The following is a 24,900-nucleotide window of genomic DNA, read 5'->3' on the forward strand; positions in this document are numbered from 1 at the left end:
TCTACGCGAGGCCTATCGTTCACATAGGCGGTTCACATTACCGCGCATTTGGGTACTCTTGCGAGAAGCAGAGAAGGTAAACATACAAAATGGCGGCTGGACTAGTAACGACGTAATCATTTAATATAATTTTAATTAAATTTCATTTTCATTTCCCTGGCAATGGCTTCCCATTTTAAGTTTCGCAAGTCCCTGTCTCGAGTAATCGCGAATTATATTTATTAAATGTTCATTTATTTCCGTGTCCTTTTTGCTATTGTTGGCTTTCAAAATTTTTTCAAGTTCCAATTTTTTCTTTCTCGACCATAAAAAAGCTCGCTCGTTAATTAATCGAGCCGCAAAAGTGGCGGCTCGGCTCGGCTCGAACTCGGCTCACTCGTCACGAGCCCGAGCTGGTATAAATGGAAAACTAGTGCGTTGTGGTGGTGATAGAGCAAAAATATTGTCAATTTCTGGGACTTGAGAAGGCGTTCCGGAAATTGCGAACACATTTGCTCCGATTCGCCAACTGCGAACAACATGCCAGACAGACACACACACACGCATCCCCAATGTAATACCTCTCCGTGACGTCATCGTCACTCTGAGGAATAAAACCAGTGTTAAGGGGAAATTAAAGTGTTTTTTAATGAATTCCAAGACATTCCAGCATATTGAACTCTCCAAGAATTATTTCCCAATGATTGAAAAATCAAAATAAGTATGAATTCCTTCAAACATTAGGTATAAGGTAGTCCGAAGAAATATAAAATAATTTTGATTTTTAAAATCTTTGGGATATTTATAGGATGTTTAGCTTTGCAGGTAGAATTAGTATATGATTTCCCTCTTAACCTGTCACGCTCAAAGCTCACATCGAATAACCTTTCACTTACAAAAACACCATATCAATAAACGGAGCCGGTTTTCATCCTCCCTCCGTGTAGGCCACTGTGAAACTCTATGCTAAATTTCGCGCACAATAAGGCACCTAGGCGGGGACTGACGAAACCCCGCCTCAAAAACTCTCCTTACCCCCGAATTGAAATAGCTCTATTATTAAATGATGCCAATTTAATTTCATCTCATTTATCACAGTCAAAAATATTTCACCACATTACCTCGATAGAAACAGAGGCAACCAACTCGCTCAAACAAGTTAAGTTTAATGTACTTGACATCAGTGGGGCTGGTTTTACAATATATAACCTGCTACACTTAAGCTAGACTCGCACTCGACGGAAATCACGACGGAGACCCGGCAGAAAGAGGTTCGACCGAAAAATCTTTACACCGAGCCCGACGGAATTTCCGCTAGGCCGGGCGCAAGTTGTGTTCTATTTACGGTCGTGTTCGGCGTTACGCCGGTGTCTCAGACAATGAAATTATCCCACTGACTACCTCATAAATTTCAAGAGTGCACGCATACGCTAGATAGATTGATAGCCGCCATGTGTTTTTTTTGGTCCGAAAAAATGCCACGAAGAAAGAAAAGTGTACCTAATGGGAGTATATATAGGTAAGATGTTAATAAGGAAGTCTTTATTGAGGAGGTTACACTCTAAAGGTACGTCCGCACTAGGCGTAAATTTTCGCTCGCCACGCTACGTACGCTACGCTCGCCACGCCTGCCGAGAAAAACCACTGTCCGCACTTGGCAAATTTTCGCGCCAACCGCGCTGGGCGAAGGAAGCGTAGAGAGAAAAAATGTTCGCCAAGTTGAACTTTTTACGTCGGTCTCGCCAGCGTTGGTGGCGTACATCCAATCAGAGAGCGTCTCTGGCTCACGTGCGAATGTCGTCTGCTTGAAAAAATATATACGGTTTTTATTTGAATAGTCTATCGTCGTGAATGACTTAAATATGGCCATGTCCTTAATTACCCTCGATATTAATGACAAATAGTCAAATTGGGTTGGTGTATATCGACAGTATTCAACAAAAAGATAATCCCCGTATCTTTGGAAATTAGGTTTTTAAAATCGCCATCTATTCCCTATCCTTAAAAACTTCTCTAATCCGTATTCTTCGTTTATTTACGTTTTGTTTACGTTTCTGAATTAAAAGCAGTGAAACTATTTAATTAACTGCGTGAGCTAATCGTTCTACTTTGCTACAAACAGGCGCTATTTTAATATAGAAGGCAGACAACATTCTCACGTGAGCCAGAGACTCTCGCCGATTGGATGTACGCCACCAACGCCGGCGAGACCGACGTAAAAAGTTCAACTTGGCGAACATTTTTTCTCTCTTCGCCTCCTTCGCCCAGCGCGGTTGGCGCGTAAATTTGCCAAGTGCGGACAGTGGTTTTTCTCGGCGTGCGTGGCGAGCGTAGCGTACGTAGCGTGGCGAGCGAAAATTTACGCCTAGTGCGGACGTACCTTAAGAAAAAAGGTTCTACTTTGCCGAGAAAAGGGTTCTTAACGCTTGTCTCCTATTTTAAACCCTTTTTTGATCTACAAAGAACTCTTTGATATGAGTTCTCTATAAAGCCCTAAGGAGTTCATCTACGATCCGAGCTGGGCTTTTCTTTGAACCAAGTTAGTTTCTTTTGGAACCGTATTAGGTTCCTCCCTGAATCATGTGGCGTGTGCATCAGAACCTTGTTCAGTTGTAATCGGAACCATGTGTAGTTTGACTGAGAACCGTGTTGAGTTCGACTCTGAACCCTGCTTCGTACGGCTAAGAATTGTATTGCGTTAAACCCAGAACCCGGTTTAGTTCGACCCAGAACCCTGTTTAGTTATAATCCGAACGCTGTGTAGTTCGACTCTGAACCCTGTCGAGTTTGCCTCTGAACCCTGTTTAGTTATAATCAGAACGCTGTGTAGTTCGACTCTGAACCCTGTCGAGTTTGCCTCTGAACCCTGTCGAGTTTGACTCTGAACCCTGTCGAGTTAGCCTAAGAACCGTGTTGCAGTCAACCCAGAACCCGTGTAGCTCGACTCTGACTCCGGTTTAGTTCAAATCTGAACCTGATTTATTTTGACTCAGAACCCTCGTTTGTTTCAAATTCGTTGGAAATATATTATAGGGAGAGGGCAAACCCATTCTTGCCACGTCACAGGCTTATATCTCTTACCTCGATTCCATCCCCCTAACAGGGGAATTTCAGCATCGCGCCTACAAACGCTCCCGTAAGTAGAGGTATAAAATGACGTCGGATGTTCTTTCCCTCCCTGACAAACGCCCTCTCCCTATAGCATATGACCACCTCATAGAGGTTCTTATTTTAACAGTGTTAGGTTGCAATCATGACAATGATATTCAATTTCTCTCTCTTGGTGACTCTTTAAAAACACTTCATGAAGTATAAGTTTACACTATACAGGGTGTTTGTGAAAAGTCCATCAATAATGAAAGGGCGTATTTATTGGGCCATTTTGAGTCGAAAATGTTCTATGACATTTTGCCGTCCGAGCCACGGTTTTCGAGTTATGATTTGAATATTTTAGGGATGACCCCTTCATTAAATTAGCGCTGTCTTTCAATTTCTTAATTAAATTTAAGGGGTCATCCGTAAATTACTCCAATCATAACTTGAAAACAGTGGCCCGAACGGAAAAATGTCATAGAACATTTTCGACTCAAAATGGCCCAATAAATACGCCCTTTCATTATTGATGGACCTTTCACAAACACCCTGTATATAAATGTAGTAAAGCTGAATTAAAGAGTAAACACCAAATTTGAAATATTAATATAAAATAATATCTTGGAATATTGAAATGAAACAGAGCTTTATAGCTACAAAACTACTAAAGGAATCGTAATGCCGAAACATATTTAACATATTTTCATTTAATATTCAGCAATAAGAAAATGTTATGATTTTGTAAGAGATCAATTCATCCTACTCGCTTTATATTAACCTTGTGTTTCTATTCATATGCAATCTTCATTACTTGTTCTATATAAACTTTCACTTGTGCCGTTCCAAAGAAAAGAAGATTATCTTAAATAATTAAATAAATATAACTGATATTAATTTTTTTAATCGTCAGTATTTTACCTTAATTCTAGTTAAGCCGTTTTAAGAAACATTATTCTTAAAATTAATTTAAACATAGCTATTGTTGACATTTGACTTCTAGCGTATAGCGTTTTCACAATTTTTTGAAATTTAGGGTATATAAAGCGATTCATTCACAAATGATAAAAATAAGAGCAATTGCGTTAGCATTTGGTGGAAGCCCTGCCATTGGGAGACTAAACGTTTCTCGTAACCGTAGCCGATCGCGCGTACATCTTAACCCCAACGATGATAATGTAGTAGAAGCCAATGTTCCAGATTGGCGTGTATGTGGTATACACAGAAGACCAATGGTGTTGTCAGAAGCCAATAAGTACAGATTTGCGTGTATGTGGTATATACCATACGAAAGACAAGTGTGGAGATGAATGAAGTAGAATTTTCCTAATTTCTGTTAACTGCGAACGCGGTCCGGAAATTGCGAACACGGTTGCTCTGATTTGCCAACTGCAAACGCGGTGATAGACAGACACAGACACGTCCAGTGTTATACCTCTTCGTGACGTCATCGTCACTCGGAGAGGTAAAAACCTGTGTTAAGGGAAAATTCAAGTAATTTTATGAATTCCTCTAATTTGAAGACATTCCAGCATATTGAACTCTCCGAGAATTATTTCCCAATGACTTAAAAATCAAAATAAATATGAGTTCCTACAAATATTTAGTATAAGGTAGTCCGAAGAATTACAAATTAATTTTGATTATTAAAATCTTTGGGATATTTTTAGAATGTTTCACTATGCAGGTAGAATTAATAGATGATTTCTCTCTTCACCCTTCACGATCTAAGTTCATATCGAAAAACCTTAAACTTAAAAACACACCATATGAGGAAAAAAGTGTTAAGTAAAGCTATCGCACCTTCCTAGTGGCGCATGCTAATTGCTGGGATATTTTAATAGCGTTTGGCTACTTAATAGAGCCTATCACCGACTGAAAAATGATAGCCTATTTACCTTGAGTTCTCTGAAGTCCAAAAACGTCCAAATTCGCTGTTTCCTAAAGTCTCTAGGCTAAGTTAGAGTCAAGTAAATTCCAAGTTTTGTAACAAATAAAAAGAAAGTGATCCGAGTTTTATTTTGCCGTCCAAGTGGCTACAGGTGAAAATTTTGAAAGGGTCTAATTTTACAAAGGAAATGCTTTGGTATTTATACCTTTTGCAAAGGGGTTGGTCCTGCCCAGTACCCTTACCAAAGGCTGGGTCCGGGGGACCAATGAACTTTCTTTCTAGGGTATAAGTTCTTGCTCATCCCTATAGAAGTGGTATTTTTCCATGAAAGGTTGATTTCGAAAACACCTGACACCTGGTTTTTGTCGGTTTTTCCATTTTCGTTAAGTTTCAAAACATGTTGTTTTCGATTTCTATTTCTATTTCTATTTTTTACATCTTATTCTAAAATTATTTGATGTTATTTATCTTTAAGTTAATTTACTTTAATTTTGATTTAATTGAAATTTCTCGTGATATTTTCTACACTCCCCACCGTAATATGTGACGCAACCTTGAGTCATGTATTACTTAAAAATTATACAAAACTTTTCGCGAGAAATTTGGTCCTATTTAAATTCTAATTTTCTTATTCCTAGTTTTATGTCTTATGTTTTATGTTTTTCACAGTAGTTCTTAATTTATTTATTATACAATCCAATTTTAATTAGTTAATTTCAGTTTTAAAGTTTTCTTAATTTCTTAAAATTATGGTTCAGTTATCTCTAAGGGGTACAGAAGTTCTTAATGTTGAACCATTACTTAATCTTATCATGCAAGCTCTGACCTGGTTGTCTCTACCCATTAATGTTTCCGTTATTGTTCCTAATTTCCATTCATGTTTTGGTTTTTTGTCTTGATGTATTAAGACTACGTCTCCTAACTTAATTGTATGAGTTAATTGTTTATCCGAATAATGGGCTGTTCTCAACTGGAGTAAATACTCCTCGCGCCATCTTTTCCAAAGCCTATCTAATAATTGCTGCCTGTACTTTAATCTATTTGATAATTGTTGTTGTGTTTGCTTTTGAATGGTCTGATCGAATGTTTGGGGTGGTAAAGAATTAACTCTTTTACCTAGTAAAAAATGCGAGGGACTTAAAGGGGTTGGTTCCTGGGGGTCATTGTAAACAAATGTAATTGGGCGTGAATTTATGGATGCCTCTGTTTCTAAAAGAATGGTTTCCATTTCGGGGTAGGTTAGTTTCGAATTTTTAAGTACCTTTTTCAGAATTGTTTTAGTCGACCTAACCATACGTTCATAGAAACCTCCCCACCATGCGGCTCGTTCGGCTATAAATTTCCAATTAATTCCTTCCCTCCCAAAATATTCCAATAAATTTTCCTCTTTCAATTTTTTCCAAATGTTTTGCATGTCCTTGTTTGCGCGCTCGAACGTTTTTGCATTATCTGTGTAGATAGTATGTGGCAAACCTCGTCTAGCTACCATTCGTCTGAAGGCTAACATAAACTCCTCTGTTGATAATGATGGTATAAGTTCCAGATGCAAAGCTCTTGTAACGGCGCAGGTTACTAAACAAATATAAGCTTTGTCCAAATCCTTATTTTTCTCAAAATATGAGGGTCCCTTCACATACACTGGCCCCGCAAAATCTATCCCTATAACTGAGAAGGGTGGGGCTTCCTCAATCCGGTCTTTCGGTAAGGGCGCAGTTGGTGCGCTTCCAGCTTTACTAAGTAGTTTCCTACATGCCATACATCCCCTAACCACTTTCCTTGCTAACTGTCGACCTGAAATAATGAAATATCTTTCTCTGACTTGAGTTAAGGTCTCTTGGACTCCCCCATGCATAACTCGGTTGTGACTGTGTTCCGTTAACAAATAGGCTAACCCTTGTTTCGAATTTAGAATTATGGGGTGCTTTTGTTCTTGAGTCAAATCCGATTGGTCTAATCTTCCCCCTACACATAATTGATTTTGATTATTGAAAATTGGCTGAAGGGTTGCTAGCTTATTTGAGTTTCCTAATTTCTCACCGATTTTAGTTGTAGCTATCTCGTTAGCATAGTCTATCCCCTGGACGCAGTTCACCCAATCTATTTCCGCTTTTACCATCTCCGCCGCGGTTATGGGCCCACCTTGTTTATTTTTTCTGAATGCCCTTCTAACATAGGCTGTAACTCTTAATGCCTTGTCCAATTTACTATACCTACGTAGGTCAATAATCTTATCTAATCCAGGTTTTTCATCAATGTTTATGACTAAAATTGTTTTTCTCATCTCCTGTTCTAACTCTTTGGGGTCTATTTTTATTTTTCTGGAATCGTCCATGGGCCATTCTGATCTCGGCAACAACAACCAACTAGGTCCCTCCCACCATTTTTTGAGCGCGTGCAGATTCTCCGCTTTTACTCCCCGTGTAGGAATATCTGCTGGATTATCAACCCCTGGGCAGTGGAACCAATCTTCTGTATTTGTGAGCCTTTGTATTTCTGATATTCTGTTTGATATAAAAGGTTTCCACGTGGTTGACGCTCCCCTAATCCAATAAAGGGCAATTTTGGAATCTATCCACATAAAACTCCTAATCAATTTTTTGCTAAACGTTGATTTTACATAATTTACCAAACGCGCTCCTAAATTGCATCCCATTAGTTCTAATCGTGGTATCGATAGTTCGGGTTCCAATTTGGAACTTTGCTGAAACTGCTTAAGCGGCGCGACTCGTGCCTTGGATGTTACAAATGCTACCCTAATTTTTCCTGCCTTTGTTACATACCTAACGTAAACAATAGCCGCATAGGCGTTCCTACTTGCATCTGTAAAACAGTGTAACTCCCAATTATCTACTTCTTCCTCCCCATCAAAATAATGCCTTGGCATACTAATATTTCGAAGATTGGGAATATCGTGGCACCAATCAAGGAATTCTTCCGCTAACTCTGGTCCTAAAGTTTCGTCCCAATCTACCTTCTCCACCCATAACCTCTGAAATAAGAGTTTTGCTCTAATTGTAAATGGGGTCAAAATTCCTATAGGGTCAAATATTTGTGCAACGGCACTGATTACGCAACGTTTGGTCGGCTTGATGTTTTGTAAAATCTCAATTAATTTTGTTAAGTCAAAAAAGTAAGTGTCCGAATTTGGGTTCCACCTTAGCCCTAACAGTTTGATTCCTTCGGGTGCCTCCTTACCATCAAACATGGGGACCGAATTTTCCGATTTTGTGTCTCCCCATAACTTCCTAAGATCTGGAGAATTTGTGTTCCATTTCCTAAATCGCATGTTGGCGCTGCTCATTATCTTATTAATTCCACAGTAGTTTCATAAGCCTTTTCCACATTTTGTTCCCCACTAGTCAAATCATCTACATAGAGATCCTGGTCCAATATTCTAACTACATTTTCGTCCGCTCCCTCCACCTTGTGTATGTGATACTTTATTGTTAGAGCTAACAAAAGAGGGCTTGAAGTGATTCCAAAAGGTACGCGTGCCATACGTAGGGTTTTAAAATCATTTTCTTTTAATTGGTCATGCGTCTCAGCGTTTACCCATAAAAATCTCACTGAATCCCTTTCTGACTCTGCTAGGGCTATCTGGAGAAACGCCTTCTCAATATCCGCTACGAATGCGACCTTATTCATTCTAAATCTCAACAATAACAATAAAATATCCGGGTTCAGATTTGGTCCCGCTGCTAAACAATCATTTAAGGAGGGGACCCCCTTTCCATGAGCTGACCCATCTAACACTACTCTCAAGCTTGTGGTGGCCGACGCGCTTTTTACCGGCTGATGGGGAAGGTAAAAAGTTCCCGCTGGGGCTAAGCTGTTTTCGGGTACAATCTCTGCTATCCCCTTTTCCAATTGGTCATCTATGACCTTTTTATAGTCCTCAAACAAAATAGGGTCCCGAATGAATCTACGTACTAAAGAATTCCCCCTTTTTGTTGCTAAGTCCAAGTTATCAGGCAACAATTCCTTCTCTACCTTCCACGGAAATTTCACGTGGTATCGCCCATTCTCCATCTTAGTTTCCAAATTAAAATTCTCAATTATTTCCTGGTTCTCCAAATATGCTACCCTTTTCTCCTCATTCTCAATTCCTATAGATTCCAATTTCCAAAATTTCTCAATTATCTCATCAGCTTTTCTTTCCACTACACCTACCCTCATTACTGTTATTGGGCAGCTATTTAAGTTTACCTGGTTCCCCGAATCCAAGGGTCCTTGCACGGCCCATCCCAATTTTGTTTCAATGGCCATAATCCTAGGTCCAAATCTTTCTGTCTTTCCTGACGCGACTGTCCAATAATAATCTCCCCCTATTAACAAATCCATCCCATCTGAATCTGGGTTCTGAGTTGTTGGTTTATCCGCTAATTGCCAACCCTTTTGTTTCATGTATGTCTCAATCTCATGGCATTTAAACGCGGTTACTGAGTTGCAAACGTACGGAACTTCTATCGCAATAATCTCAACCCTTTGTTCCGGTTTTTCTACGTTTTCGAGAGTTACCTTGACTCGCTTCCTAATTTGTTCCGATACCTCCTTACTCATGAAGGTGTTAAATCCAACCTTAGTTTCTCCCACTACTGGTAATCTTAATTTCCTAGATACATCTTCCCTAATAAATGACGCTTGCGCCCCAGAGAGTATGCAGCCAGTATGGCGTACAAGATGGCGGCCACTGTTAAGTCGGAGGAGTCGTGTTTTTTCGCTCTCTCGTCTTTTTTTGGTGGGGATATTATTTAAAGATATAAATGAAGACCATAATGTAAAGTGAAAAAAATGAAGACCATAATATAAAGTGAAAAGTTATTTATTTTCTTTAAAAGTATAGGTTTTAATATTAAAGATATTTTTTCAATTTTCATATTAAAATGTATTTGATTAATTCTAAAATAATTTCGTCTATCTTCGTAAGGAAGAAGATAAATTTTAATATTATTTTTAAATCTTACGCAAGGCATCAAGTCGTTCTTTGATATACAAAGCGTTAAGTTGTTTTCTAACGTAGAGTTCTAGGACTAGTCTTTCGAGATCTTTAGTTTTAACTTTAAAGGTATGATAAAGTTCTTCAGTGTTTTCCATGGGTTTTTCGGGTGTTTTTTCCTCGGTTTTAATGTCGTTATTTATATTTTTGGTGTATGTTTCTGTTTCATCAAAACTGAAGGGTATATTTTTTGTTTGCCCACCTCTAATAAAGTTGCATTTAGGGAAATGTTTTAAATGTTCTTCGTAAGGATTATCATCGGGTTTCCATGCTAATAATATTTCGTCGCATTCGAAGCACTGTACTAGATCGTCGGTATGTAGGGAATAAAATCCCGCTCTGCTTAAAGTTTTTATATACTTTCCGTCTTGAGGGCCAGGAGTTAAAAGTACGATATCTTTGCAGCTCTGAGTTCATGATGAGGAATGAAAATGATTATGGGAATATCCGATTTGTACATCTGCCAAACATTTCCCCCCCCCTTTTTTACCTCCCCCTCTCACATTCCAAACACATTCCTACCCCCCCCCCCCCCATTCCTTAATATATGAAATAAAAGAAAACAGTATTAAAGGTGACACATTTATATTTTAAAGATACAAAAGAAATTACAAAGAGTATTTTTTAACAAAAGGATTAAGTTATTCATTACGGGCTCGTTTCAACATGTTTGTAACAATGATGTCATTTTTCAAATAATCTCGACCAAAACGCTTCATGAATGATTCGTGGCTCTTTCTTTTTGTTCTTTGTATTATATAGGCAATACAGTATAGTCCACATGTCGAACTTGACAAGTTTTGAAGTCTTCTATCTACGCCTAACAGTTTCGGCGGCGTATTTTGGGACCAATGGGTACTTGGACAGAATTTAGTTTTTGTTTACCCTGATGGCGTACAAAGGTTGCGGCCACTGTAAAGGCGGGGAGACGGGTTTTTACGTTCTCTCTACACTTTTTATAGATAACAAAGGATGATTTTGTAGGTTTGTACGTTTATAGTGAAGACCATAATATAAAGTAAAAAATTATAAGTGGCAAATTTTATTCTTATTGAAATAAAACTAATTATAATTAACATATTAAAAATTTTAATGGCAAAAATCTATACAAATATATATAATTTTACACACTAAAATATATTTGATACGTACGTAATGCGCGTGATTAGGTATTTGCGGGACCAGTGGGCGCTTGTACTGAGTTTATTTCTGGACGACGGCTACCCAATCATACTTTAATTACGATAGAACAGACCAAAACATATCAGGTGGTCGTAGATAAAGTTCGCGTTTTCCCCGATTATACTACAGCACCTTATGGTTACATTAAATAATTTTAAATTTGTAAAATTGTATATATTTTAATTGACCGGTGGTTTGTTTGCTGACTTTTCTATTAACACAAATTAGTCTTCATTGTTCTTGTGAGATAAATATTTCTCACCTTATATTATGGTCTTTATAAATTTATTCTTACATTTAAGCATACAAAATCAAATATTGACAGGTGTTCCTCCAAAAAAAAAGAGAGAAAACGCAAAAACTAGGCTCCCCCGCCTTAACAGTGGCCGCCATCTTTGTGGGTTTTCCAGGTTTTTCGTCACGAATCCCATCTTGCCCAGACCGTTTTGAACAGAATTAGGGACTCATTTGCTCAATCTCATATTCAACCACCTACTCCACAACCAAATCTCAACAATCAACTGTAAGTGAAAACACCGAATAACTTTATCATACCTTCAAAGTCAAAACTAAAGATCTCGAAAAATTAGTTTTAGAACTCTACGCGAGAAAACGACTTAACGCGTTGTATATCAAAGAACAACTTAATGCCTTGCGTAAGATTTAAAAATAATATCTCACGCAGTAATCTAAAACACGATCTCCGACATTGGTGGACATTCTTTGCGACAGGTCTTTACGGCTTGAAAGGTGATGACCTAATCATCTTTATCGAGAGATTTTCTTGGAAGCCTGGGGTTGATATTTAGCCTGAGGGTATATTGACTGATGCTTATTTTATTGTCCTTTCTTCAATTGGCTACATACCAGGTGGTTTAGGACCTTAAAAGGGGGCGTGGCTAAACCATTTGTATTGTTATCAATGGAATCTGTATTTGGAGTGATTTATGACTCACACAAACGTGTTAAGACATTCCATCGGCTTTTTTATTTATACGTAACCATGTTCAGACGTTCTATGGTAGATCGTGAAAGATAGGCTTATGCTATTTTAGGCTTATTCTATGGTAGATCCTGGTAGGCCTATATGCTGTATTAGTTCTTGAAAGATAGGCTTTTGCTAGGTATATTCTTTGGTAAATGCTGACAAAATATAGTCTTATGCTAGGTTATTCTATGGTAGATCTTAAAGAAAGATAGGCTTCTGCTAAGTTATTCTATGTTAGATCAGGAATGATTGGTCTATGCTAGGTTATTCTATGCTAGATCCTGAAACACAGGCTTATGCTAGGTTATTCTAGTTGTATAGGTTGAAGAATCAGAGTTTGATTACTAACGGTTTTTCATACGATTACTACTAAAATACACATGAATATTGATTAAAATACTGGCATTTATATAAAACTACCTAAAAGACACGATTTTTACCCTGCACAAGTGTCTTATTAGAAATTAATACTGAATTCCATACGAATATTACTAAACTACAAGGGATTTATATAAAATACATGCAAAAGTTATAGCTGAATTCTGGCTAAAATACACATGAATATTTATTAAAATACTGGCATTTCCTTAATACTACCTAAAAAACACCAATTTTACCATACACTAGTGGCTTATTATAAACTAATGCTGAATTTCATACAAATGATACAAAATTACAAGGGATTTATATACATTACATGCAAAAGTTATAGCTGACTACTACTAAAATACACATGAATATTTATTAAAATATTGGCATTTCCTTAATACTACCTAAAAAACACCAATTTTACCATACACTAGTGGCTTATTATAAACTAATGCTGAATTTCATACAAATGATACAAAATTACAAGGGATTTATATACATTACATGCAAAAGTTATAGCTGACTACTACTAAAATACACATGAATATTTATTAAAATATTGGCATTTCCTTAATACTACCTAAAAAACACCAATTTTACCATACACTAGTGGCTTATTATAAACTAATGCTGAATTTCATACAAATGATACTAAATTACAAGGGATTTATATACATTACATGCAAAAATTATAGCTGACTACTACTAAAATACACATGAATATTGATTAAAATACTGGCATTTATATAATCCTCCCAAAAAAAAAACAATTTTACCCTGCACTAACGAATACGGAATTTCATACGAATATTACTAAACTACAAGGGATTTATATAAAATACATGCAAAAGTTATAGCTGAATACAGGCTAAAATACACATGAATATGGATTAAAATACAAACATTGTTATAATGCAAAGTGAAACATACCCTTTTTTATGAAGCAAAAGTTGATTTATATTAACTATGATGCTTCCACAATTCTATTTCATCTCGAAAGTCACTGCTGTACCTGATTTAAATCTCTGGTGAATCATCTTTCCAATTGTAACACGGACACAAGTCCTTAATTCGGTATTTAAACTCACCGCACAGAGTACAAAAGTTTCGCTCGTCAAGAAGATGTCTTCGCTTTTTTTGGGTCGACATACGGATAAGGTTTTTAGACTGAACTAAAACACAACGTCTGAAGTGCGCACAATCACGTGATGTGCAGAAATAATTTAATTGGCCGCAGTCAGGCACGTCTTTTAAAGTCCCATCACAATGAGGGCAGTGTAGATGACTCGTACGTGGCATGGGGACATACCCTAGTTTTTTGAGGTTTCCATGAACATTTTCGGCCATACCGAAAGAGACGTGGTCAGATGAATGAAATATACCGGAATATTGCTTATTATGCTAAAAAACTTACCGATCTGAACATTTCAGAGTAAAGTATACACGAATATGGCTAGACCGTTTCATATGTTTTCTATTTAGCACACATTTTAAGGGACATTTTTACAAAAAAAGAATTACATATTACGTAAGGTGCATAGGAGGAAACACGGGTTTGTCACCTGTGAAGCGTTGTTTGCGAGGCCCAAATTGATTACATTTAATACAATTAAAATCGAGGGACGTTTCGTCAATGCAGTCTTCGCAGACCGAGATGCTAACGCATAAGATGGCTTGATGCTCGAGTATCTACCCGTTATACGAAGGTATTTACTACCCCCCCCCGCAAACCAATTTTTTGAGATGTTTACCCCCAATAAACACCCCCCCCCATCTGTGACGTATGCATTAGCTTTGAAAATATTCTTATTTTAATTAAAGAGGACCATTATAAAAAATGTACATTATACAAACTAACAATTACGAAAACCGTTCTCCTTTATGATCTATTATTTTGTATGCCAATAAGAAATCCATATTTAAATGCAATAAACTTAACTTTAATTTTTTAAATTTTACACTATTAGCATAAAATTTATACTGTCCTAGTTCTGGTATACGAAATCAGCGTATTAAAGGCACTTTTCCAATGCTCACGGACGATGACGGGCTAACGTGTTTCTTTGATGATCATAGAGACAGGTGACACGTGTCTCACCTTCTATATCCATGGCCTTTGGACAATCCACGTCATTCAAATTTATGACTTCTTTATTTAAAATATTAAAAAGAAAGAAACATTTTTGATTACCCTTGCAATATATACGGTCTGCGAACCGGGTACCTAACATGAGACAGCGACGAAGATTATGATAAGGCGTTTCTCCTCATCCAAATGAGATTCCGTGAAAATTTCTGGTGATGTAGCTATTGAGTCGTTGTGTAGACGAAGGAAGCGTAGATTGACTATAAGGCGGTAAAAATGTCCATAACACTATTTCTGGAAGTTTAGTAACAGTAGCACAACTTAGTTCTTTAACTATCAGATCGCCTGCGAGGTTCCATTTTTCGTCCTTCCCGTGTAGATACTCAAAGTCAACTAGTACAGATTTCATGTTATCTAGAAGGTAGTTTCCTAAATGATACGAATGGCATTAACACCAGCGGATACATCCTAGACCCCACGATACGCTTCGAAAAAAATATAGATCAGGCTATCCAAGTTGATAATGAGAAGAAAAACTACATGGATACAACACACGCGTACTTCCGCGAGAAGTATCCTGACGTGGCTACATGGGAGACAATTGGCCTTTACATTGGGTCACGCGGCACAATTTCGAAGTTTTTTGTTGAATTTGTTAGGAAATTCAACCTTGAAAGAACGCTAATTAACGAAATCGCCACCTCAGTTGCGCACGACTCCGTAAATTTATTAAATTTCCATTTATTCTCGACGAACGTACATTAACGTACAAAATGTTTTTATTAATATTTAAACTAGACTTTTTATAATTCTAAAAAAAAAGTTTTAAAATCATATGTAATGATTATGTCAATGAAAATTTTTAAACTAGACTTTTATAATTCTAAAAAAGTTTTAAAAATCATGTAATAATTATGTCAATGAAAATGACTAAAGGTAAACTGTGCGCAAGCAACTTGTGTAATGACATGGGCAGTTATACTAATAAAAGTATATTATCTCTCTTTCTCTCTTTCTCTCTCTCTCTCTCTCTCTCTCTCTCGCCGCTTTGAGCGATGGGTTGGCCACACACACTCGCACGCAGATTCCTGGAGCCTGGTTGCCCCCCCAAACCCGAAACACAATTTATGCAACTTTACGTTTACCATCCTTTTAATAGTCCTCGCTGACCTTTACAAGTCAGTTGAATCTTTGTCTCTGATGGCTGATGGGTTTATGACCCAAGTGACTTCCACCACTAAACTAATTATTAATCGCGTTGCTGCTCGTTTTCGGGTGGAGCGTTCACGAGCCACGACCCCCACCCTCCTTGAAAGGTTTTTCCACCATTGGGGGGTTGGTAGGGAACCAGTATGGTTTACTTGATTTTACTTTTGACCATTGTTATATTATTTGGCTAATTTTTATGTATATAAATCCTCATTTGTTATTGTTACTAAGCAGTTCCTAACTTTTACCTGTTTTTTCCTAAGAATATCATTATCTGTACCTGATTAACTGATTTAACTGCCACTGATAATATCCACATTTGTACCTGATTGTTTTTAACTAAGAACATCCACTTTTGTCCCTGATTAATTGTACCCAAGAACATCCACATTTATACCTGATTAATTGTCTCTAAGAATGTCCTCATTTATAACTGATTAATTGTCTCTAAGAATGTCCTCATTTATAACTGATTAATTGTCTCTAAGCATATCCTCATTTATAACTGATTAATTGTCTCTAAGAATATCCTCATTTCTCTTTTGCACCTGCTTGTCACTAAGTATTTAATTAATTGTAACTACGAATATCCTATTTTGAACCTGCTTTTCACTAAGTATTAATTCATTGTCACTAAGAATATCCTATTTTGAACCTGATTGTCACTAAGTATTAATTAATTGTAACTAAGAATATCCTATGTTGAACCTGATTGCCTTTACGTATTAATTATTTGTAACTGTGATTACAAGCAACTTGTGTAATGACATGGGCAGTTATACTAATAAAAGTATATTATTATTATCTCTCTCTCTCTCTATCTCTCTCTCTATCTTGAAGAAATGAGAAGAAGGGTGCACGATGTTGGAGACAGTGAGTCGGACCTAAATAAAAAAAAGTGGGAAGAAAGGTGCGCAACTTTAGGGCGCGAGAACACAAGACATTGGCAGTGGTCGAAGGGTTTAAGGAGATGATCGGTGAGACTGATAAGGAAATTAGTAGAGGAATAAACTCGAATATGCTCGACTGCCTAAAGTTCAGAATTTTTCGAATCACCCGCCAGAAAAATACGGTTTGATTATTGGTTGACAAAATACTTAGCGGGTGCCTAAGGGTAGTTTGGAGTGGTTTTAATAAGGATTACTTGAGGAAATATAGTGTAAAGTTACAGGGGTGAAAGGGGGTGATTTTAATTCGTAACATTTGTTTTAATTGATATAATTAAATGAATTAGGCCAGGATAATTAAGAAACATAAATTGGACTAAGATGACTAAAGTACAGAATTGTGGGCGGAGTTAAGTTCACTCCCGACACCTGTAGAGCCTTGTTCGTAACGCCATTAATATAGGGGATGAAAATAATTAACTAGTTTTAATGAAGATTAGTATCGTGTTTGATATGATATTTGAAGACTAGCTTATTGTATTTTTTAAAGCAATTAAAAAGTCGAATATTTTTCATGTTTGGTTTCGGTTGTTTTGAGGTTACCGAAGGGTAGAAATGAAAGTTTACCTCATCAATTATTTTAATTACAATTATATTTGTAATCTATATTGTGTTAGGAGACATTGATAATTGAAATTTAAGCGTTTAAATTGTAATAATGGCCTTTTTTAGGGTGCCTAAGGGGGTATCGTCCGTTTCAACCGAATTCCCAATGGACCGAACTCCCATTCGACCGAATATCCCGCAATGATTTTAGATTTCCAGCCCAATGGCAGTGGTACTGCTCTTTTTTGGTAATTAAACATGAACGTGTTGTATAGCTCTCAAAAGGTCACGATCAAGGTACAGATCTTTTCGAATTTAATAACGATATCACAGTCAAACGGCCTATGTTATATTCCGCTTCGCAATATTTTCAATATTAAAATATCAAATCAGATATCCGAGTATTTGAACTTCTTAAAAGCAGATATTAATAAATAAAAAAAAACACTGGTATAAAGCTAGTATCCATAATACCTTAAAATATTCTTGGAAATGACATTTTTTCTAGAACTATTATTAAGAGCAAAATACTTGTTTAAATAATGTTGAAAAATATTTTCGGCAAATTAAATTTTGGTGAAAAAAACTAACATAAGAATTTTTTTTATATATTAAATGTTTTATAATCATGTCTTCAAAAGTCAAAATTTTAATATCTGTTACTTCAGGCAATTATTTTATAAACTTATTTCTTACTTTTTCAAGTCTTTGTCTGCAAAGACAGTTTTTATTAATATCTGGAACTTCAGTCTTGTTTAGAAACTAACGTTTTAAACCTTAGGAGAGAAAATCAGGCGCTCCTTTTAAGGGTTTTGCGTGTCCATTGTTTAAAATTTCATCCTGACTGGTTGATCAACGCCCAGTCCAACTCAAATAGCTTTCCCTTCGTTTCCACAGTGGAAAGTTACCCTTGATCGCTAACCTAGTTCAATTACCCTTGATCGCTAACCTAGTTCAATTACCCTTGATCGATAACCTAGTTCAATCACCCTTGATCGCTAACCTAGTTCAATTTATCTTGATCGCTAACCTAGTTCAATTTACCTTGATCGCTAACCTAGTTCAATTGACCTAGATCGCTAACCGAATTCAATTAACCTTGATCGCTAACCTAGTTCAATCACCCTTGATCGCTAATCTAGTTCAATCACCCTTGATCGCTAACCTAGTTCAATCACCCTTGATCGCTAACCTAGTTCAATCACCCTTGATCGCTAACCTAGTTCAATCACCCATGATCGCTAATCTAATTCAATTACCCTTGATCGCTAACCTAATTCAATTAACCTTGATCGCTAACCTAGTTCAATTAACCTTGATCGCTAACCTAGTTCAATTAACCTTGATCGCTAAGCTAGTTCAATGACACTTGATCGCTAACCTAGTTCAATGACACTTGATCGCTAACCTAGTTCAATTTACCTAGATCACTAACCTAGTTCAATTGCCCATGATCGCTAACCTAGTTCAATTAACTTTGATCGCTAACGTAGTTCAATCACCCTTGATCGCTAATCTAGTTCAACCACCCTTGATTTCTAACCTAGTTCAATTAACCTTGATCGCTAACCTAGTTCAATTTACCTAGATCGCTAACCTAGTTCCATTAACCTTGATAGCTAACCTAGTTCAATCACCCTTGATCGCTAATCTAGTTCATTCACCCTAGATCGCTAACCTATTTCAATTAACCTTGATCGCTAACCTAGTTCAATCACCCTTAATCGCTAACCTAGTTCAATCACCCTTAATCGCTAACCTAGTTCAATCACCCTTGATTGCTAATCTAATTCAATTACCCTTGATCACTAACCTAGTTCAATTTACCTAGATCACTAACCTAGTTCAATTAACCTTGATCGCTAACCTAGTTCTATTAACCTTGATCGCTATTCTAGTTCAATCACCCTTGATCGCTAATCTAGTTCAATCACCCTTGATCGCTAACCTAGTTCAATTTACCTTGATCGCTAACCTAGCTCAATTTACCTAGAATGCTAACCTACTTCAATTAACCTTGATCGCTAACCTAGTTCAATTAACCTTGATCGCTAACATAGTTCAATTACCCTTGATCGCTAACCTAGTTCAATTACCCTTGATCGCTAACCTAGTTCAATTACCCTTAATCGCTAACCTTGTTCAATTACCCATGATCGCTAACCTAGTTCAATTAACCTTGATCGCTAACCTAGTTCAATTAACCTTGATCGCTAACCTAGTTCAAATAACCTTGATCGCTAACCTAGTTCAAATAACCTTGATCGCTAACCTAGTTCAACTACCCTTGATCGCTAACCTAGTTCAATCACCCTTTATCGCTAACCTAGTTCAATCACCCTCGATCGCTAACCTAGTATAAAGGCGCTATAATTGGGGTGAAACGACTACCTAATCCATACCACTAAAAAGTCTTATGTTCCACAGTTTCAGGGTAAATAACGCAGTTTAGAGTATGAAATTAATATTAAGAAAAACAATACTTCAACTTAATTGTTTTTAATGAAACTTCAAAAGGCACCAGTTTAATGTTCGACCTTTCATTTAAAACCGTTTTCAGACCTATCGAACAAATAGTCTTCAAAAAATGGTCGAGAAACTTTGGCTATCACAACAAACACTTCCCATGTTATTCCTATGGGAAAATTTCCCTTTTTTTGCCAAAATGACTGAATCATTTTATGGAAATGAAAACCACCCTTAGCAACTTTATTTTTTATAAAATAAACTAATTAATGGATCTCGTTGAAATTTTAACCACATATTTAGGGCCTGGATTGTAGATCCGTGGAATTTTTTCAAAACAGTAAACCTAATACGAAAAAGTTTGCATCCAAACAAAAAACTCTCCTTATACATTAAAGTGATAAAGTCAGTATCAAGTCTTATCTAAGAGAGCAACCGCTCTCATAGAATAAACACGGTTGCGAATGCGAATGAAAAATCAGTGACTAAAATTTTTGAGTCAGGTTTGAACCTTTGTGATTTTAGAAATAAATTTCGCTCTAAGTCCAACGTGTCTATAACACTAGATGGTGCTGAAATCGTGGTGAGAATAGTTCCTTTCCTGGGACACACGGCTTATTGCGCTGATAGTGAAGATTGCCAAAGCTATTTACGTTCTTTTGCTGAACTGGCTCCTGATTATTGGGGAATTAGAACTATTTTGAATTATATTTATCACGTAAGGGCGTTGCTTAACGCGTTAACAAAGATTTCGAATGAAATTGAAAGTGGTGATTACGATTCTCTCGCGAATGTCATGGTAAAATTGGGAAAAATCCTTGCCGCAAGAGGAAAAAAATTAAATAACGACGAAAACAATGCCTCCACAGGAAGCGCAAACGCTCCAAGACCGAGTCTCGATGAAAGTGATATCTTGAGTCTTTACGAAAGTATAATTGTTCGAGCGGCGCTAAATAATAAATGATTTCACGACACTCCCTGTGACTGCTGCTTAAGATTGTACATAAAATCTGATTTGAGATCAATAGCAACAAGTTGGGAAAACCAAAATTTTACCTCTCCGAGTCAAGAGGTCTACTACTTCAAACTAATTTAAGTAGATATGGAATTATTTCTCTTTTTTGAATTAAAAATTTACGAAATATTGAAGCATTATTCCAAGCATAGCGAATAAACTGTAATGCAGACGAGATTTTACATCCAATAAGGATAAATCTTGGACACATGGAAATCGGTCAATGGGGAAAATAACAGGAATTGAAGTCTACGCTTCACCTGTTTACCCTATATTTTGATAGCAACATTCACAACTGGGTGTAAACACTATCGTCTCGTCTCACCTGTACAATATTCTTAGTTTGCCAACATGAGTGTTAACGTTGAATAACACTAAAGCTAAATTGTAGCTAGACGCACTGATAGTCAATGCGCACCATTAAGAGAATAAAAACTCTGTAGCTACTACCCGTTTACCACTAGCCCTTTTACTAATCTAATTGCCACCATGATCTTTTCTTCTATTATAAAATCTTAACCTGATTATTTAAGAGTGTATTTAACTTTCGGCTCACTCTGAACCGTTGATGTCGCTTCATTTCAGACACGAAAATCAAAACCCAAAGTTTACTTCACCTCAGGCCTCAATTATTTACTCTTTGTTTCACTAAGCCTATTGCGGATAATACTTCATAAACCCGCCGGATTCTAGGTCTTAGCTTTCTTCCTGAAATCACTAAATCAAGGATTATTCTATATACTGATGTAGTATAGCTTAAGTAATATATAAACAGCCATTTCAAATAACAATATTAAAAAAAAATTTGGAATATCAAAATGAAGCGGAGCTTTTAAGCTACAAAACTACTAAAGGCATCGTAATTACAAAAAAATTCCACATATTCACTCTATATTGTGGAAAATTGGAATATTAAGGTTCTGAATGATTTCCTTACAAATCAACACAAGGCAAACTGCAAACGCAGCGCACTAGTGTAAAAATGGACGGCCACACACAGACAAAAACATAGACTGCTTTTTAACTCTTTCCGTATTAACTTTGAGTTGAGAAACAAAATTATCTTAAATATTAAAATAAATATAATTAATATTAAATATTTTCTTCGTTTGTTGTTCGCCTTATTGAGCGTTACATCGTTTTGATAAAGAATAATTAAACATTCTTGAGAGACTTGACTAATATTGGCGTTTGAAATGAAGCACACGCCGGTTGCTCCGCCTTACTCAAATAGGTAGTATTTAAAGGTTTCGAATCGCAGCTATAGGTTTTGAACAGCGCAATTGTGTGAACCTTTGGTGGAAGCCCCGCCATTGGGAGGCTAGACGTTTCTCGTAATCCTAGCCGATCGCCGCGTCTTAATCTTCACGATGATGATGGAGTAGAAGCCAGGTGTACAGACTGGTGTCCATGTGGGATGGACAGAAATAAGGACCAGAAGATGGTGGTGTTAGATGCCAGGTGTCCATGTGGGATGGACAAAGACCAGAGGCTGGTGGTGTTAGATAAGCAATGGAGGAATAGCCTGTAAGTGTAATACAATTTTCGAAATTTCCGGAAATTGAGAACACGTTTGCTCCGATTTGAAAACTGCGAACGCGGTCTCGTGGGTGTAACAACAGACAGGCAGCCAGACAGACACACCGACAGACACGTCGAAATTAGAACCTCTCCGTTTTGAAAACTGCGAACGCGGTCACGTGGGTGTAACAACAGACAGACACGTTGAAATTAGAACCTCTCCGTGACATACGTCACTCGGAGAGGTAAAAATGGTAGCCAGGGCTGTTTTCGATAACGAGGCCTATCTGATTTTAACAGCTGGCTGGATAATTAACAATTCAGAAACGAGAGAGGCAGACAAACTTCTATGTCGTTACTGCTCTACTGATTTACGAAAGGGAAAAGTTCCCATCAGATGCTTCCTGAACAACTTGTTGGTTGACAAACCTCCGACAGATGTCACTGATTTAAACATGTTTGAGAAAGTTTTAATTCAGCTTGTCAGACCCTTCCACACTGTGGTGCGGTTAGGTACTAAAACCAATTCCATCATGCAGTTCGGTACGGTTAAAGCTTTAAAGGGAAGAGTAATCTATCTTCCAATACCGTGGAGAAAAATTTGAAGATGATTCCCAAGACGTTGCCCAAACATCACGAACTGCACATCTTGGTGAATGGCGTTCCACCTGCGGACAAAAAGGTTTGGCAACAGGTTGTTTGCCTCGAAAAAGTGTTGAAAGCGTTCACTGTGCTGAAAAATTAATCCTTTGTATAAGGACATTGATACTTCGGCAATGAAGGAGGATTATATTTGTGGGATGCAAGAAATTGATGCAAATGAAAGTTCATTGACTCCCCATGAATTACTGAGCGTAACAGAACCACTTGCGTTGATTAACGATGGATCTGATGCGGTGACACGCGCTTCGGCTGCGCTTCAAACAGAAGGGCCAGCGGATAGTCCTCACCAAAACGCTTCGAACATGCAGGAGCAAGACGAAAATCAGTCTAGCCTTGCTCCAGGCAACGTCTACAAAATTTTAACACAGCCCGAGGCTTTGTTGCGAAAACTTTCTGAGGATGAAGCCAATGATCTGTACGATGACTACTCTATTCATCCGGTGAACGTCTAACCACCGAAAGATTTATTGACCGCTTACCAAAAGAAGAGCGTCGAAGCCGCGCCGATTAATGCTTGGGACAAAAACTTGGAATACGTGAGCTTCGTTCATTTGTTCCCAAGGGTCGCTACGGCAAAAACGATGATAGACCATTTGGGAAATTAACTGAAACAGAGTATCGTTTGAACAAAAGTCCAATTTTCAGACGAGATTACGCCTATATGTTTCAATCTTATCAAGAATGCGAAATGAAGGCGATCTCAAGCAGTTTGAACTACATTCTTCGTGTTAAAAAACCCATGGCAATTGGGGTTGAAAACTTGCTCAGTTGCGTTGAATCTGGCGATAAAGAACTTGACAGTAATTTAGCCACTTTCTTGGGTCATATTCGCGGAACTAAGGACTACTGGTATAAAGTCCTTAGATCCGTTCTAGCCATGATACGGGAATTTGGTCCTCCCACCTGGCTTTTGACTTTTAATCCGGCCGAATACAATGACTTGGAATTTCACGATCGCATGAGAAAAGTGAATTGCGACGTTGCTGGAGTAGAGTCGATGACGGTTGCTGAATTGTTGAATTTCGACCCACTTAGCGTCAATTTGCACTTTCACAACAAAGTGCGGTCGCTCCTAAACAACTTTGTTTTGTGTAAGCAATATCGAGTTCTTGGCATGATAGAACATCATTTTTGGTGGGTTGAATACCAATCTCGAGGTTTACCTCACTACCACATGTTATTGTTGGCCAAGGACGCTCCAAAGATCGGAACTTCCTCGACCGATACTATTTTGTATAACGTACAAAAACACGCCACGTGTTCGATGCCAAAAGCATCGGTAAGTCCGGAACTGCACCGGCTGGTAAAAAAATTCCAAACTCACAAATGCACCTCCAGTTGTTATAAGAAGGTCAAAAATTCGAAAAAGGGAATGAAAGTGTGTCGTTACGGTTTCACTCGAAACGTAACAATCGTTGCCACTATGAATGCCGTTAGATCAGTTACTCGACACCGTCAAATGAAAAAGGTACAGAAACGACTATACCACTTGCCGAGAAAACATCACGAAGTTTTAATTAATGATTACAATTCCGCGCTACTTTTAGCTTTTAAAGCCAACATGGATTTGCAATTTGTCGCTGACAAATCGCAAATAGTGGCAAACTATGTCACTGCGTCCATGACAAAGGGAGACCGAGCTAACATGGACCAAACTTTTACCGAGTTAGGGAATGGAAGTTTGTCCAAAAAATTATTTGCCTATAGATTGAAATCTTCACTGTAAAAAATAAGCGTGCTTTTGGCATTCAAAAATGATAGTGACCTTTCAATTTTGAACGAGCCACTATTGACGCGTTCACATTTAACCAGAGACATTCAATTTTGAACAAGGAGTGTTTTAGGCGTTCAAAACCAACCATGAACATTCAATTTTGAACAAGGAGTGTTTTAGGCGTTGAAAACCAACCAAGAACATTCATTTTTGAACAAACTACCGTCATAGCGATCAA

The 24,900-nt window shown here is 37.4% G+C and overlaps 2 protein-coding genes and 2 long non-coding RNA genes across 4 annotated transcripts; all 4 read right to left on the reverse strand.

Moving 5' to 3' along the window:
* Nucleotides 1–5,714: 5,714 nt before the first annotated feature.
* On the reverse strand, nt 5,715–8,261 carry LOC149677713 (uncharacterized). Its single transcript, XM_089837384.1, has one exon. The coding sequence runs from the start codon at nt 8,259–8,261 to the stop codon at nt 5,715–5,717; it is 2,547 nt and encodes an 848-aa protein (XP_089693510.1).
* Nucleotides 8,261–9,520, reverse strand: LOC149677714 (uncharacterized). The gene has a single exon (XM_089837385.1). The coding sequence runs from the start codon at nt 9,518–9,520 to the stop codon at nt 8,261–8,263; it is 1,260 nt and encodes a 419-aa protein (XP_089693511.1).
* A 3,463-nt stretch (nt 9,521–12,983) lies between these two features.
* LOC149677715 (uncharacterized) lies at nt 12,984–14,213 on the reverse strand. Its single transcript, XR_016366376.1, has 3 exons — nt 14,058–14,213; nt 13,910–13,969; nt 12,984–13,805 (listed from the first exon to the last, which is right to left on the reverse strand). It is a non-coding gene; the product is annotated as an uncharacterized LOC149677715 (long non-coding RNA).
* Nucleotides 14,214–14,413: 200 nt separating this feature from the next.
* On the reverse strand, nt 14,414–14,996 carry LOC149677716 (uncharacterized). The gene is made up of 2 exons (XR_016366427.1): nt 14,720–14,996; nt 14,414–14,644 (listed from the first exon to the last, which is right to left on the reverse strand). It is a non-coding gene; the product is annotated as an uncharacterized LOC149677716 (long non-coding RNA).
* Nucleotides 14,997–24,900: the final 9,904 nt, after the last annotated feature.

The sequence above is a fragment of the Phalangium opilio genome, unplaced genomic scaffold, assembly GCF_054372755.1.
Source record: "Phalangium opilio isolate 3A_F unplaced genomic scaffold, DU_Popi_V2 ptg000043l_1, whole genome shotgun sequence".
In the NCBI taxonomy this organism is placed as follows: Eukaryota; Metazoa; Arthropoda; class Arachnida; order Opiliones; family Phalangiidae; genus Phalangium; species Phalangium opilio.

Excerpts from the sequence above, each read along its gene's own strand:
- LOC149677714 (XM_089837385.1), bottom strand. The coding sequence starts at position 9,520 with ATGAGTAAGGAGGTATCGGAACAAATTAGGAAGCGAGTCAAGGTAACT.
- LOC149677713 (XM_089837384.1), bottom strand. The coding sequence starts at position 8,261 with ATGAGCAGCGCCAACATGCGATTTAGGAAATGGAACACAAATTCTCCA.